Source organism: Salvelinus namaycush, chromosome 42 (assembly GCF_016432855.1).
Source record: "Salvelinus namaycush isolate Seneca chromosome 42, SaNama_1.0, whole genome shotgun sequence".
Classification (NCBI taxonomy): domain Eukaryota; kingdom Metazoa; phylum Chordata; class Actinopteri; order Salmoniformes; family Salmonidae; genus Salvelinus; species Salvelinus namaycush.
In genome coordinates this window covers 6,912,640-6,928,594 of record NC_052348.1, presented here as the reverse complement: position 1 = coordinate 6,928,594, position 15,955 = coordinate 6,912,640, and the positions used below count along the sequence as shown (strand labels likewise).

The following is a 15,955-nucleotide window of genomic DNA, read 5'->3' as shown; positions in this document are numbered from 1 at the left end:
CTCTCTCTCTCTATCTCTCTCTCTCCCTCTCTCCCTCACCCCCTCTCGCTCTCCCTCTCCCTCTCTCCCTCTCTCTCTCTCTCTATCTCTCTCTCTCCCTCTCTCCCTCTCTCCCTCTCTCTCTCTCTCTCTCTATCTCTCGCTCTCTCTATCTCGCTCTCGCTCTCGCTCTCGCTCTCCCTCTATCTCTATCTCTATCTCTCTCTCCCTCTCCCTCTCTCCCTCACCCCCTCTCGCTCTCGCTCTCCCTCTCCCTCCCTCTCTATCTCTCTCTCGCTCCCCCTCAGGCCGCACCATCATCCTCTCAACTCACCACATGGACGAGGCGGACATCTTGGGCGACCGCATCGCCATCATCTCCCACGGCAAGCTGTGCTGCGTGGGCTCCTCCCTGTTCCTGAAGACCCAGCTGGGGACGGGCTACTACCTGACCCTGGTGAAGAGAGACTTCGACCTGACCCTCAGCTCCTGTAGGAACTCCTCCAGCAGCAGCTCTGTCTCCTACAGCAAGAAGGTGGGCCTCCCTCAGCCGCAACCTCAGGCCCTCACAGTCCTAAAGGTAGATTGAAATGCATCCGGGATGAAGGGACGAAAATCCCCCAGATCCCGACACCTCCCGACACATATAAACTACGGTACTCACTTTTAAAGGTAGATTTAAAGACATCACAGTTGTGAGAAATGGCAGAAATTGAAATCTACTCACAGCTAGACTGTGCTCTGATCTTTTATTCACATAATAACCAAGTTAATCGCCCTGTGCCAGACCAATATATAAATGCACCTTTTGGGCCTTAACCGGTATCTTTTGCTAAAGATATTTAGTCTGTTAGACTAACGTGTGTTGCTTTTCTCTCTGCAGGAGGACAGTGTTTCTGAGAGCAGCTCTGACGCTGGACTGGGTAGTGAACCTGAGAGTGAAGCCACCACTATTGGTAAGTCAGAAAAAGGCCTTATGAGCACACCTTCGCCCCTATAAGAGGGTCGTTTTATTTGACCCTTTTCAAGTTGATCCCAAACAATGAATGATGAATTAAACCCTTTGGTACTTACCTTTTTGAAGAACAATATAATGATGGTGACGATAGTGATGCTGACGATAATGATGCTGACGATAATGATGCTGACGATAATCCTTTTGATCCTTATCCTCCTCTCCCTCGTAGACGTAACCATGATCTCCAATGTGATCTTCAAGCACGTCCCCGCTGCCAGGCTGGTTGAGGACCTGGGCCATGAACTCACCTACGTTCTGCCCTACAAGGCGGCCAAAGGCGGAGCCTTCGTGGAACTCTTCCACGAGATCGACGACCGCCTGTCTGACCTCGGCATTTCCAGCTACGGCATCTCAGACACCACCCTGGAAGAGGTACGGCAAATAAACCAAGCAGTTGGATTTGACTAGTTTTTCAGATATTTATATTCTATATTCTTATAAGTGAGTTATTGTGGCAGTTGATTATTTGATGAATGTACGTTGACTATGGTTCTTTTATTTTAAAAAATGTATTCTATTTTTTTGTAGATTTTCCTGAAAGTAGCAGAGGACAGTGGAGTGGACGTTGCTGAACTTCCCAAATCTGGTGAGACATTATCATACTACCCCATTGAAACCCCTTTATAGCAAATACTTAATTGATTAGTGTTCCATTGCTCATTATTATCCCGTGACTCAACCTCCTCTATGTCGTCTTTCATTCAGATGGCACCATCCCGGCTCGTAGGCACCGCAGACATGCGTTCGGAGACCACCAGAGCTGTCTGAAACCCTTCAACGAGGACGACGCTTTCGACTTCAACGACTCAGAAGGTGACCCAGGTACCATTTATTACCCATGAACCATCACTGCTCTCCTCTCACGTTCCATTGGAACGATGCACTCTTCGTTCCGACCGTTCATTCGCAAAAAAGGATCTCATCTCATTTTAAAGCATCATATTTGTGTATTTTGCCCTTGAACACTGTCGTCACTAGTTACCACAGCCACAAAGTCTTAAACCCTGACTATTTCTACAATTTCTCTTCTTAAAATGTGAATTTAAACCTAACCCTAACCTTAATCACACAAACAAGCCTTATGCCTAACCCTAAACTTAAATGAAAAATTCTTTTTTTACGATATAGCGGCTTTTACCATATTTTGACTTTGTGGCTGTGGTAACTAGTGGAAACCCTCGAACACATGAGGCTCATTCCGTTTCTCCTCTTCCTGCCCCAGAATCTCGTGAGACGGACTGGCTGGGAGGCTCGGATGGTAAAGGCTCGTACCAGGTCAAAGGCTGGCGTCTGATTAGACAGCAGTTTGTGGCTTTGATATGGAAACGCTTCCTGTATGCCCGGCGCTCCAGGAAAGGCTTCTTCGCTCAGGTAAACTGGACCTCAGAATTATTTCTTTAGGGCATTACAAATAAAATCAAAGTTGATCAAAGTTGTTAAGTGTTACATTGTAATTCATCATCATTACATGATCTAGCAATAGCGCAGCAGGTACATTTTTACCTCTGCATCTATTGTACTGCGCAAGTTTACGGCGTATTTTTACTGGCATTGTGGGTAATTGCCGTGTTGACCTTGGAACCTCTTCGTTTGGTAGTGAGGTAGATCTTGGATCTTGTTCCGGTTGTAAACGGAGACTTGTCCTGTGTTGGTTTCAGATCGTGCTTCCTGCTGTGTTTGTGTGCATCGCCCTCGTCTTCAGTCTCATCGTCCCTCCGTTTGGAAAGTATCCCAGCCTGGAGCTGGAGCCTGGCATGTATGAAGAACAGTTCACCTTCATCAGGTACGACCAACACTAACTGCATGGAGCGATATTTGTGGCAGCCAAATTTTTATTTGTATTCATACGTCTTTGAATTTGTAGATGCTTCTCGTGTTCACTCAGTTACTTGAACCGGGTCAGAAAGCCTGGAAATCAAAGTTCCATGTTCTGTATAGTGTTTTTTACATAGAGGAATGATAGCGACACTAACCTCAAACCTTTCATGAAGTAAACGTAGCTTTTGAGAAACACGAATGTGAATAGAATATTGTGGTTGTTACACAAGATGTTATATAAACATTTACAATGAAGGTCGGTCAGTCATTGGGTTGTAAGAAGTAGTGACGTGTCCGTTTCCTTGACCATGGTACGATATTATCTCCTCGCAGCAACGACGCCCCTGAGGATGCAGACACTAACAAGCTGTTGGGTGCCCTGACAAGCTACGATGGCTTTGGTTCACGCTGTGACTCACTGTAAGTGTGACCCCCCCCGTACTAACCAAATACAACGAGGCTTAAACTACAGTATCGATATTCACTGGTTGTAAAAGAGTTGATAGTTAAGTACTTGTTGCTTTGAAGAATGATTATAACTCTCTCTCTATCTCGGTCTCTCTCGCTTAACAGTCATGCTCCTTGCAACACGTTGGATGATGAGTGGGTTGTTCCTGAGGTACTGGAGAGTGTGAGGGACATCTTCATGAATGGCAACTGGAGTATGGAAAACCCCTCTCCTCTGTGTGAGTGCAGCTGTGAAGGACGCAAGAAGATGCTACCTGAATGCCCAGCGGGAGCTGGTGGTCTTCCTCCTCCACAGGTACACACCCATGAGAAAACACACACACACACACACACACACACACACACACACACACGCACACAGAAATGCAGATAATGTAGTATCCACAAAAGTTGAACCTCGTTCTTTCTTTCTCTTCAGGTGAAAATCAGTGACCAAGGTACCCTGCAAAATCTGACTGGCAGAAATATCTCAGATTACCTGGTCAAAACCTATGCTCAGATTATCGGGAAAAGGTATAATTTATTGTTTTGTTTTATTTAAAATGTTAATATTTTTTTATGCTCCATTTTATATAAATGAAAGGAGGTGGAACATTTATTTTAATTCTGTACATGTTGTCTTTTCACAGTTTGAAGAACAAAATCTCGGTCAATGAATTCAGGTAAACTGGCAGGTGTCAATCTCTCAATGCTAAATACACTGTAGGTCTTTAGAACGCGCCATAGGCATCAGTAGTGGTCTGAGAACGTTCTGTACCACGTTATTCAATAATATGACAATTTATATATTTTTATGCAGATATGGTGGATTCTCATTGGGCGCTAGGAACACACAGCTCCTCCCACCAGGTGATGATATTGATCAGGCCATCTCTGAGATCAGACGACGCTTCCACCTGGAAAGAGTAAGCCTTACCATTTACATACTCAACATCCCATATACTTACCCTGGAACAATGCCACTGTAACGTACTGTACAGTATTACCAACATAGAAATAGAATGGCTAGAATGGAAGTCCAGGTTCTGTTATGCAGGGACCGGAGGCCATATGGAGTGTACTCATGAGTGTTCCACTCAAATGATCATGGTCTGCGGGGCTTTGTCCCTTCTAACAATTATATTTCAATGATTACCAATGCTTGCTATTTGTTTAAATGTTGGCATTTAATGTTGTTAGGGTTTAGCTTGCGTGCTAAACTGGGTTTTGTGGTCTTTCTCTGTATAGGGGACTGCTGCTGACCGTTTCCTCGCCAGCTTATCCAGTTTTATCCAGGGACTGGACACTAAGAACAACGTCAAGGTTAGTTTACTGCTTTGGTGCACATTTTCCACACTCGTATAAATGTACGTTTGGGACAGTAAATGTCACAATACACTTTTCACCTCATTCCACTTTTGTTGCACAATTTTGTTGCACAATTCATTTAATCACAAGTTGAGCGTCGTGCCCCTGTGGGAACATTGTTTCAGACACAGTAGATTTCCATGCTTACACAGCAGAAAGGGTTTTAAAATATCTACGACAGCACGTTGACCTTAATAAGCAGGTTCAGACCAACGGAAATGCCATGACTAGGAAATGAGACTTGGGGAACAAAGGGGAAATGCTCACATTGTTTTTCAGGGAACTTGAACGGTGTTGATTATATTCAGACCAAAGACCTTTTGTTCTAGAACCTAAAGTCACTTATCCTCACTTCCGTTATTCTACCAAGAACCGGAAGATGAGGCCTTTAGGTGTGTGCTTAGTCAGTTTTCGCATTTATTGCTTCCGCCATTTTAAGACCTTACAAACACACTTCATTCTTCCTCTGTTTTAATAGCTCCTCCCTCCTAACCTCTGTCCTGTAACCTTTGACCCCATCCAGATCTGGTTCAACAACAAGGGGTGGCACAGCATCGGGTCTTTCCTGAACGTGATGAACAACGGAATCCTCCGTGCCAGCCTGCCCGCCGGCCAGGACCCCAGCAAGTATGGCATCCATGCCTTCAACCACCCACTCAACCTCACCAAGGAGCAACTGTCCCAGGTCGCACTGTAAGTACCTAGCCGACAACTCAAATTCTTCCATGAAATAATTTTCTCATCTATCAATGACATGGATTGGAAGAAATATACAGTATTACAATGCACCTCCTTATAGTAGTTGAAAGGTCGCTAGTTCGAATCCCCGAGCCGACAAGGTGAAACATCTGTTGAGCAAGGCACGTAAATCCTAATTGCTCAATGGGGGGTGAATCAGAGGGAGTTGGGATACGCAAAAAAAAAACATTTCCAAATCACACATGCATCTAATACACACTTGTACATGTGTATGAAATAGAACAAGTGTAAGTACCAACGTAATGACTATTTATTTCTTATAAAAAAAGCATGGCAACACTTTACTTAAAGCATCCAGGCATAATGCTTTCCAACTTGTTCTATGTATGACTCAGAACCATCTTTTCCCTCTGCATGCTCCCTCCAGGATGACCACCTCTGTGGACGTGCTGGTGTCCATCTGCGTGATCTTCGCCATGTCTTTCGTCCCGGCCAGCTTCGTAGTCTTCCTCATCCAGGAGAGAGTCAACAAGGCCAAACACATGCAGTTCATCAGTGGGGTGCAGCCCTTCCTCTATTGGGTGTCCAACTTCATCTGGGACATGGTAAGGCTTCTCATCTCATCCTGCACTCTTAGGAGAAAAAAAATCTAGAACCTTTAAGGGTTCTTCGGCTGTCGCCATAGGAAAACCATTTGAAGAACCCTTTTTGGTTCCATGTAGAACCCTTTTTGGGTTCCATGTAGAACCCTTTCCACAGAGGGTTGTACATGGAACCCAAAATGTTTCTACCTAGAACAGTGGAGTCTGCTGTGTGGATTACGGCTCATAATTAATGGCTGGAAGGGAGTCAATGGAATGGTATCAAACACATCAAAGACGTTGTTTCCATGTGTTTGATACCTTTCCAGACATTATTATGAGCCATCCTCCTCTCAGAAGCCTCCACTGACCTAGAACCAAAAAGGGTTCTACCTGGAACCAAAAAGGCTTCTCCTATGGGGACAGCCGGAGAACCTTTTTTTCTACGAGTGTAGAGAGGTCAGTGTGGATATACAGTATACCATATATATTAGTCTTACAGTGACCAGTGAACACACACACCTTTTTAGATGTAATTTGAAGGCAGCATAATGTGAAGACCGTACAAGTGACGTGTAGACTTTCACTAACTGTATATTAGAATTTTATAAAAATACAAATGCCTTGAGACACCATGGAAACGTCACAAACACAAAATGTTCTGTTGTTTTAAGTCGACCCATTGGAGTAGCTCTGTATCTGGACTGTACGCAGCAGGTTCTTCACCTTGAAATGGTATGTGACTGTATGAGAAAGTCCTGAATGTCCTGGCCTCTTCCTGTCTGTTCCAGTGTAACTACATCGTCCCTGCTACTCTGGTCATTATCATCTTCATCTGTTTCCAACAAGACGCCTACGTCTCCTCCACCAACCTGCCTGTACTGGCCCTGCTGCTGCTGTTCTATGGGTGAGGGGACACACACAGAGACACACACACACACAGAAAACACGTTGTGGCAGACCAGGGTGGTGGGTCAAAACGTTCACACAGATCAGACACGGACAGAGTAGGATTAGCTCAGTTTCAAAGGTGTTTATTTAAATAATAGTTCAAAAGAAAAGAATAAGTCTCCCCCAAGAGACCCTCTCCGGGATACCGTCTTCTGGGCTTCGGGTCTTGCTGTATCCTGTGGGGATCAAAAACTGACCTCACTCCTGTTAACTCTGCAACTGTCCACAACCATATAGGAATCCTTTCTTCCCCCCACTCTCCCTGTGTGCTGCCCTTCTGGCAGCTTTATGGGACTTGTACAACTGGTGAGCAATCAGCCCTTGATTACTCACCAACTCCCAATCAGCCCCAATTAGTCCTGGCCAGAGAGCCCGTCGAGACCGGGCACGTCCAGCAGATAGAGCCATCGCCTCGTGATGTATACTCCGTCTGTCACCAGGCCTCGACGAGTCTCCCCCTGGTGGCTGACCTGCTGTACGCCACAACGTGCATGCATACACACACTGCCTTCGACGCACACAATATGTCGCACACAAACTACCTCACTCACACACCATATGTCCTAGCGTTGCAAGGCTACGTCTATATAAGATTGGGAGTTGTACATGTTCTAACTTCCTGTTGACGTCTGTTCCTAGGTGGTCCATCACGCCCCTGATGTACCCCGCGTCCTTCTTCTTTAAGATCCCCAGCACGGCCTACGTGGTGCTCACCTCCGTCAACATCCTCATCGGCATCAACGGCAGCGTCTCCACCTTTGTCCTCGAGCTCTTCGGCAGCAACGTGCGTACAACAAGACTTCGTAGGGCTTCATTAGACTTCATAGGGACTTAATAGGGCTTAATGAGACTTCATAGAACTTGTGAAAGTCATTAGGTGGACGAATACTGCAGAAATGAAAGATCCCTGTAGAAATGCTTTTTTTATCAGTGTGACATACTGTTACAATTCAGCCCTTATTTTATTACAACATTTAAAGTGAATTGAATTAAATTGGGACTTTAATAAATGTAATAGTTTGACTGATTGTGTGTTGTTCTACTATGTGACAACAGGAGATCGGAGGGATCAACGACATCCTGAAGAACGTGTTCCTGATCTTCCCTCACTTCTGTCTGGGCCGAGGCCTCATCGACATGGTGAAGAACCAGGCCATGTCCGACGCTCTGGAGAGGTTTGGTAAGTAGGCTCAGGTCATAGGTCATAGGTCGTTATTACTTTAGGACAAAATAAGTCATGTCAATGAATGAAGTTTGTGATTTAATATATATTTTTTTATTATTGTAAATTTGTCAGTGCTGTGCTTCTGTTTCTTGACAATCATCTGTTCCTTGCATTGGTTCTAGGTGAGAACCGGTTCCGTTCCCCTCTGGCGTGGGACATGGTGGGCAAGAACCTGTTCGCCATGGCTGTGCAGGGTGTGGTCTTCTTCACTATCACCGTGCTCATCCAATACCGCTTCTGTATCAAGGCCAGGTAGGCGTGGCCTCACATTTCATTGGACAGATTCATCAGATTAGACTCTTTTGTTGTGTCCTTTATCCACTTTCTATTTAAAAATGTATACATATCAAAATAGTCAAGTCAGTAAAATATTTTGTATTCATAACGATCTGCTGTAAATATTCTCCTTGATCTCTAATTGGTTGTCTCAGATCTATGAGCACCGACCAGAAACCTATTGGTGAAGAGGATGAAGACGTGGCCAGAGAGAGGCAAAGGATTCTCGGAGGAGGGGGACAGTCTGACATTCTGGAACTCAAGCAGCTGACCAAGGTGTACAATAGAAAACAGAAACCAGCAGTGGATCGTCTTTGTGTGGGAATTCCTCCAGGAGAGGTGAGCTGGCTCTGCTACCACTGTACAGCATAGATAGGGACGGTTGTTTTTCCCGGCCACATGACCTCACCTGCTCATTAGCCTCCATTAGATTAGTTTTCCTGGTCACATGACCAATAGACTCCACTAGATTAGTTTTCCTGGTCACATGACCATTAGACTCCACTAGATTAGTTTTCCTGGTCACATGACCATTAGACTTCACGAGACTAGTTTTCCTGGTCACATGACCTCACCTGATCATTAGTCTACAATAGACTTGCTTTACTGGTCAGGTCAGATGGTCAGGAGAAGTTGCTGGCCCTACCCATAGATTCTCCCCTTTCCATATCCTGTTGGTGGTTCAGTCCAGTGAAACTCTTCTCTCCTCTCTCTCTCCAGTGTTTTGGTCTTCTTGGAGTCAATGGAGCAGGAAAGACGAGCACCTTCAAGATGCTGACTGGAGACTCCATAGTCACGAGTGGTGAAGCTTACCTGGCAGGAAAGAGGTGAGAGGGATAGTAAATATCATTAACCTGTCTAGGACGGAACCCCTCGCCAACAGCCAATGAAATTGCAGGGCGCCAAATTCAATCAACAGAAATCTCATAATTCAAATTTCTCAAACATACAAGTATTAGACAGCAATTTATAGATAAAATTCTCGTTAATCCAACCACAGTGTCCGATTTCCAAAAAGCTTTTCGGTGAAAGCAGAACATATCATTATGTTAGGTCAGCAACTAGTCACAGAAAGCATACAGCGATTTTCCAACCAAAGAGGAGTCACAAAAAGCAGAAATAGAGATAAAATGAATCACTAACCTTTGATATTCTTCATCAGATGACACTCCCGGGACAACATGTTACACAATACATGTATGTTTTGTTCGATCAAGTTAATATTTATATCCAAAAACCTCAGTTTACATTTGGCTTTGCCTCCAAAACATCCCGTGAATTTGTACAGAGCCACATCAATTTACAGAAATACTCATAATAAACATTGATAAAAGATATAAGTGTTATTCACAGATTTAAAGATATACTTCTCCTTAATGCAACCACTGTGTCAGATTTCAAAAAAACTTTACGGAAAAAGCTAACCATGCAATAATCTGAGTACGGCGCTCAGAGACCAACAGAACCCAAAAAGATATCCACCATGTTGGAGTCAACATAAGTCAGAAATAGCATTATAAATATTCACTTACCTTTGATCTTCATCAGAATGCACTCCCAGGAATCCCAGTTCCACAATAAATGTTTGATTTGTTCCATAAAGTCCATCATTTATGTCCAAATAACTCCTTTTGGTTCGCGCATTCAGTACACAATCTAAACTCACGACGCGCGGGCAGGTCCAGGCAAAAGTTCAGACGAAAAGTCATATTACAGTTCGTAGAAACATGTTAAACGAAGTATAGAATCAATCTTTAGGATGTTTTTAAACATAAATCTTCAATAATGTTCCAACCAGAGAATTCCTTTGTCTTCAGAAATGCAATGGAAAGCAGGTCGCTCTCACGTGAGCGCGCATGGTCAGCTCATGGCTCTCTGGGAGAGACCTTACTCAATCCCCTCTCATTCCCCCCTCCTTCACAGTAGAAGCATCAACCAAGGTTATAAAGACTGTTGACATCTAGTGGAAGCCCTAGGAAGTGCAAAATTACCCCATAGACACTGTGTATTCGATAGGCCAAGAGTTGAAAAACTACAAACCTCAGATTTCCCACTTCCTGGTTGGATTTTTCTCAGGTTTTCGCCTGCCATATGAGTTATGTTATACTCACAGACATCATTCAAACAGTTTTAGAAACTTCAGAGTGTTTTCTATCAAAATCTACTAATAATATGCATATATTAGCAACTGGGCCTGAGTAGCAGGCAGTTTACTCTGGGCACGCTTTTCATCCAAACGTGAAAATGCTGCCCCCTAGCTCAAACAGGTTAAACAAGCTGAACAAATTGTTATTCCGGGATTTATACAGTATACATGTACCGTATTTTACAGTATATCTTAATGGTTAAATGCATTATTGATTACAGCCTCTAAGACCTCATTCACACTGAAGCTTCCATAACCGCTGTATATCGCAATAGTCTTGAAATAGCCTTACAACGGTCTTGAAATGCGTACTGTGAACGGAGTCTTAAATAGCTTGGAGGTGTGTGCTGTTGTGACTGACAGTGTGCGTTCTCTGTGTGGTCTGTCAGTGTGTTGACGGAGATAAACGAGGTGCACCAGAACATGGGCTACTGCCCTCAGTTTGATGCCATCAACGACCTGCTGACTGGCAGGGAGCACCTTGAGTTCTACGCCATCCTGAGGGGGGTTCCCGAGAAGGAAGTGTGTGAGGTGAGTGTGTGTCCATGTGTTATCCTCTTGACAAAAAAAGAAGAAGACATTCTTACAACCGTGACATTTTGTGCCCTGTTATAGGACAGGCAACTATGTCATGCTCCTTATTTGGAGACTTTGTCTCTGCCTTTTTGTTGGTCCATTTTAAGGGCAGGTAATTGTTTTAAGGACATGTTTTTGTTTTATGGACAATTTGTTGTTTTAAGGACGGGTTGTTGTTTTAAGAACGGGTTGTTGTTTTAAGGACAGGTTGTTTCGGTTTACTTCCTGAATTGACTGAAGTGAGATGGAATTGACCCCAGCCCTGGTGGGCTATAGCATGTGATCTTGTTATCTTGCTTGTCTAATCATGTCTTTGGCACCTATCTCTCTCTGGTCCAGGTGGCAGAGTGGGGCATCCGTAAACTAGGCCTGATCAAGTATGTGGACAAGGCAGCAGGGAGCTACAGTGGAGGGAACATGAGGAAACTCTCCACGGCCATGGCACTGATCGGTGGTCCACCAGTGGTCTTCCTGGTGAGTAGGCCTACTTTATGAGCCTTTTATCTAACTAATCATTTGTTCATATACCCAAACGTTATGTTATTCAGTCATGCTACATTACAGTATATCAATGTGTGTGAACGGGACCAACCTTTCATTCAAGTTCAATACCTATTACAGTATCTAGGACCCAGAGTTTTTCCTGATCACATCATGGTCAGGGGGAAAAACTCCCAGCACAACCTATAACCTAGAAACCAGTCTCCCCATTGAGGATGTCAACAATAGACTAGGCACTAGAGGGTGTTGTTTCCTACACCAACTTGTTCCTGGGCCTAGTCTGACCAGGCTCTGGTGGTGTTCTTCTTTGTGGCTGACAGGACGAGCCCACCACTGGTATGGACCCCAAGGCCAGACGGGCTCTGTGGAACTGCATTCTCAGTATCGTCAAGGAGGGACGATCGGTGGTTCTCACCTCGCACAGTATGGAGGAGTGTGAGGCCCTGTGTACGCGGATGGCCATCATGGTCAATGGGAGGTTCCGCTGCCTGGGCAGCGTACAGCACCTAAAGAACAGGTAAGAACAGAGAGAGGGAGAGATGGGAGTTACCTACTGTACAGTAGTGAATCACTACATTGGTGAAAAAGCACGGTGGCCATTTTGGATCAACATTGAGCTAACGCTAATCATCGCTATGCGTTTCTTCATTCAGATTTGGGGATGGCTACACCATCATCCTCCGGGTGGCAGGACCTGACCCGGACCTGAGGCCGGTGATGGAGTTCATTGAGAAGGAGCTTCCAGGCAGCACTCTGAAGGAGAAGCACAGGAACATGCTGCAGTATCAGCTGTCCTCCTCCAAAACCTCCCTGGCACGCATCTTCAGCATCCTGGCCAAGAACAAGGAGTGGCTGCACATTGAGGACTACTCCGTTTCCCAGACAACACTAGACCAAGTAAGAGCTGGGCTGGTTGAAAATGTTGTTGTCGGCCATTTTGATTATCATAGCAATTCTTCTTCTTTTTTTTTTTAATAATGTTGTTTTAACGAGGGGGTCTTGTATAGGTTTATATGAAATGAGTGTTTCGTTTGCCAGTACAAAATAGAACGATAAAAAGAAAAACGCTTAAACCAAAATGCAAATTAAACAAACGTTGCTTGCATAGCACACTGATTCATCTGGTCTGTGTGTGTTCTCTTAACTTCAGGTATTTGTCAATTTCGCCAAGGACCAAAGTGACGAGGACCACTTAAAAGACATTTCGATGCACAAGAGAGACGCGGTGGCAGTGGACATTACTCAGCTCAAGTCTTTCCTCACAGACGAGAAGGCCAGGGAGAGCTGTGTGTGAATCCAAGGCTGCACATGAAATGGAACTCTGTTCCCTACATAGTGCTCTACTTTCGACCAGTGCCCTGGTCAAAAAAATGCCCTATGTAATGTATAGGGTGCCATTTTGGACGAACCCTGTGTCTGTTCCTCTCCCAGATTAACTGCTGAGGCCCCTGTAGACGGGTCATTCCGGAGAGGAGGGTTTTCTACTTTATTGTAGCGTTTTTTAATTTTTATTCTTTCTCGGTGGACTGCCCAGCGTTAGCGTTCTTTGTAGGGTGACGCGAGAACGAGCGGCAGAAGTTCAACACTGAAAGTCAATGCAAATCAATGCAAAGAAATAAAGATGATAAAATCCCATGAAGTGTTCTACGAGGAACAGCCTTGTGCCCCTCGCTAGCTAGATTGAAAAGACTGAAAGACTTGAATATATTTCAAAGTTGTACCCCAGGCAGAGCATGAAGAGTACACAGTTTCTGTGTGCTCACTCGACCAGGATCAGCGACACGCTCGACAATGTATAAAGAAGAAGTTCCAAACAACTCGCTCATTGCCAACCGACAGTCATTTTGATTCAGGGTCTATTTTATCTCCCGCTCTTTGTTACCATTTTTTTTATGAACTGGAAGAATAAGAATTCATTTCAACGATAGTCCAATCTCAAATGAAAGACATTTTAAATACAGTATATTGATCCATTTAGTTTTGCATCTTAAAAAATGGAACCTAATGGAGTTTGTTGTATTTTTAAAAAATATTAATGTTTTGTTGTTGTCATGACGTCCAGCACAGTGCCTGCCAATCATGTTGGAGATAATGTTAACACTCCAAAAGAGAGGCCATGGAATGTTCTGGAATGACAAAGCACAAAGACCGAAGCTTCTTTAGAACCCTGAAGGGATTTCAGAGAGACCTTATTGTCAGATTACTGCTTTAAATGTACTGTACTTTGCCATAGGTAATGTGGGGTCAACTTCTGTACTTCTGTACGTGAATGTGCAGTCTAATAACGACAAAGGTCATTTATTAGCTAACAATCATCCTTTTGACATTTGTGACAGGTTTTCTGAAGTGTGAGGATGGAACTAAATGTCATGCTTTTTAATGGACCACATAGTGTAGATATACCGTACAGGTCCTGTGTGCCAAAGCATGAACCCTCTAAGACAGGTATAATGGACTAAAGAGATGGGCTGTTGCTGTTGGATAACCTACTGGGGTTTTCCCCCGGCAGGCCTCAAGATTCTGGGGTAAAAAACACGGTATTACTAACGTGACCACGAGAGAAATGTGACTGGGTATACCATTTTATTCATTTATTTATGTATTGTGAAGTCACAGGTAGCAGTGACAGGAGAGCAGACGATGATGATATATATATATATTCTACATTGAAGATATATCTGGATATGTGTCGTTCAGTAAACAGTCACCAGTGCCAAAACATTGAGTCAACGTTGTGTTGAGGTTGAGTCAGGGGGCGGGGCGGCTTATTTGTACACTTTTACTTGTCTTTTTCCTTGAACAGCTGACTTCCTGTAGTTCAGCCGCCATCTTTGGAGTTTTCCGCTTGAGAAGTAAAGGACACGTGCTGAAAGTGAAGGATGCAACGGCTAGAATGTATAGAACACGTGGCTACACATGGAGGCTGGGTCTCACATGGTGCTCACAAACAATCCAACCATCATTGTACTTTCTGGGCCGTTGCCAAGGTCCTTTTTGTGCGTGTCTATTGTGCGTTATTATTACTGACCATAACCCCAAATGTACACCCCCCCTCTTCTCTAACTCGTGGTATTGTATTTACTGACACACAACACGTCCGCCATTGTTACACCAGCAGTCTGCCATATTAACATGCAAACTTAGGGCCAAACAAACACGATAAAAGGCAACAGTCGAATTGAGAGGGACCAGACCAATAAAATGCCACTGTTTTGGTTACATTACGATGAGTGTTACGATGAGTACTACGTTCATTCGTACAGAATTGCTGATCATACAAAGAACCCTATCTGCTCATTGGTCATGATGGGGAGGGATGTGGACACCTAGCACTTTATTGAAGTTTTCTATGTAATCGACACAGTACAGGACTTACATTGGAATAGCCCCAGATTTCAGAAGATACACCTGAAACTACAATGCATTTAGTTTGTTCCATGACAAAAAAAGAAGAAACAATTTGGAAGGAAAAGTGTCCTGCAGTACCATGGTAGTTATTTTCTTGTGTTGAATATTATTTGTTTACATTTGAAGTATTAAAAAGGCTGGTTGTGTCTGTTATTTGTTGTGTACAGTACTTATTTACAGGAATAAAAATTGATACATTTTCAAGACAGTGGTTTGTCTGCTTTCTTCAAATCTAGCACTATTATCTTGCCTTCATCATTATCAATTCCAGATAACTTTAAGGTAAACTGTTTTCCAAACCCTTTCTAAAATACATCACTTATAGTTGCCCTTATTTCTACAATAATTCAAGTCAAACAACTTCATGTCAACCTTTACCTGAGATTACCGGAAAATTACTGCTACCAAAGATTATGGATATACTGACAAGATACATGTCTCACCCTAAAGGCACAACAGCAGGCTGTCAAGCTGCCGCCTATCCTTTCTTTGTATTGGTGGATACATCTCATTATTGTAATATTTTCTGAACCTTGTTTGAAGTCAGTAGGTCACATGACCAAGGAACTATCGAAATGTTAAATTTGGAAAATTTCATGTAAAAACGTGAGAGATGAAAATGGACAAACTAAAGGGTATGCAATGTGTAGGCCCACTGAGTGGACATTCTGAACCTTGTTTGGTGACATGTTCAGTATATGTATTGACCAGCAAACCCACTGCAGCCTACCTTACTAGCTCACTCTCCATCCCTGCTTTGGACAATTCATAACATGTGTGGTAAACCGTGGGGTGTTGGGTTGAGCGTGCAGAGATTGACACAGAGACAGGGAGGTTTTAGTGCGCAAAAACAACTTTACTAAGACAGAAAATTACTTAGGTTTGGCTCGGTCCTACTTCTCTACTGTGGCTTGGTGTCGGTCTCTCCCCGTTCCCTCTCGCCGTGTGCCACCGTGCTCCTT

The 15,955-nt window shown here is 43.8% G+C and overlaps 1 protein-coding gene across 6 annotated transcripts in view; it reads left to right on the top strand.

The window, feature by feature from the left end:
- The window catches only part of LOC120034926 (phospholipid-transporting ATPase ABCA1-like), a 40,658-nt gene extending 25,461 nt beyond the window's left edge, over positions 1–15,197 (top strand). For 3 of the 6 annotated variants that reach the window (XM_038981621.1, XM_038981622.1, XM_038981623.1), the window contains exons 23-48: positions 288–559; positions 863–935; positions 1,167–1,369; positions 1,526–1,583; positions 1,703–1,819; positions 2,220–2,368; positions 2,656–2,780; positions 3,149–3,235; positions 3,389–3,578; positions 3,702–3,796; positions 3,913–3,945; positions 4,083–4,188; positions 4,511–4,585; positions 5,154–5,323; positions 5,757–5,934; positions 6,702–6,817; positions 7,501–7,645; positions 7,918–8,041; positions 8,209–8,338; positions 8,518–8,701; positions 9,083–9,189; positions 10,898–11,039; positions 11,424–11,558; positions 11,906–12,102; positions 12,239–12,482; positions 12,736–15,197. In XM_038981621.1, coding sequence (XP_038837549.1) covers positions 288–559; positions 863–935; positions 1,167–1,369; positions 1,526–1,583; positions 1,703–1,819; positions 2,220–2,368; positions 2,656–2,780; positions 3,149–3,235; positions 3,389–3,578; positions 3,702–3,796; positions 3,913–3,945; positions 4,083–4,188; positions 4,511–4,585; positions 5,154–5,323; positions 5,757–5,934; positions 6,702–6,817; positions 7,501–7,645; positions 7,918–8,041; positions 8,209–8,338; positions 8,518–8,701; positions 9,083–9,189; positions 10,898–11,039; positions 11,424–11,558; positions 11,906–12,102; positions 12,239–12,482; positions 12,736–12,879 — 3,599 coding nt within the window. In that variant the 3' untranslated portion in view covers positions 12,880–15,197. The remainder of the gene's footprint in view (positions 1–287; positions 560–862; positions 936–1,166; positions 1,370–1,525; positions 1,584–1,702; positions 1,820–2,219; positions 2,369–2,655; positions 2,781–3,148; positions 3,236–3,388; positions 3,579–3,701; positions 3,797–3,912; positions 3,946–4,082; positions 4,189–4,510; positions 4,586–5,153; positions 5,324–5,756; positions 5,935–6,701; positions 6,818–7,500; positions 7,646–7,917; positions 8,042–8,208; positions 8,339–8,517; positions 8,702–9,082; positions 9,190–10,897; positions 11,040–11,423; positions 11,559–11,905; positions 12,103–12,238; positions 12,483–12,735) is intronic. The other 3 variants (XM_038981627.1, XM_038981626.1, XM_038981624.1) reach the window with 3 other exon arrangements.
- Positions 15,198–15,955: the final 758 nt, after the last annotated feature.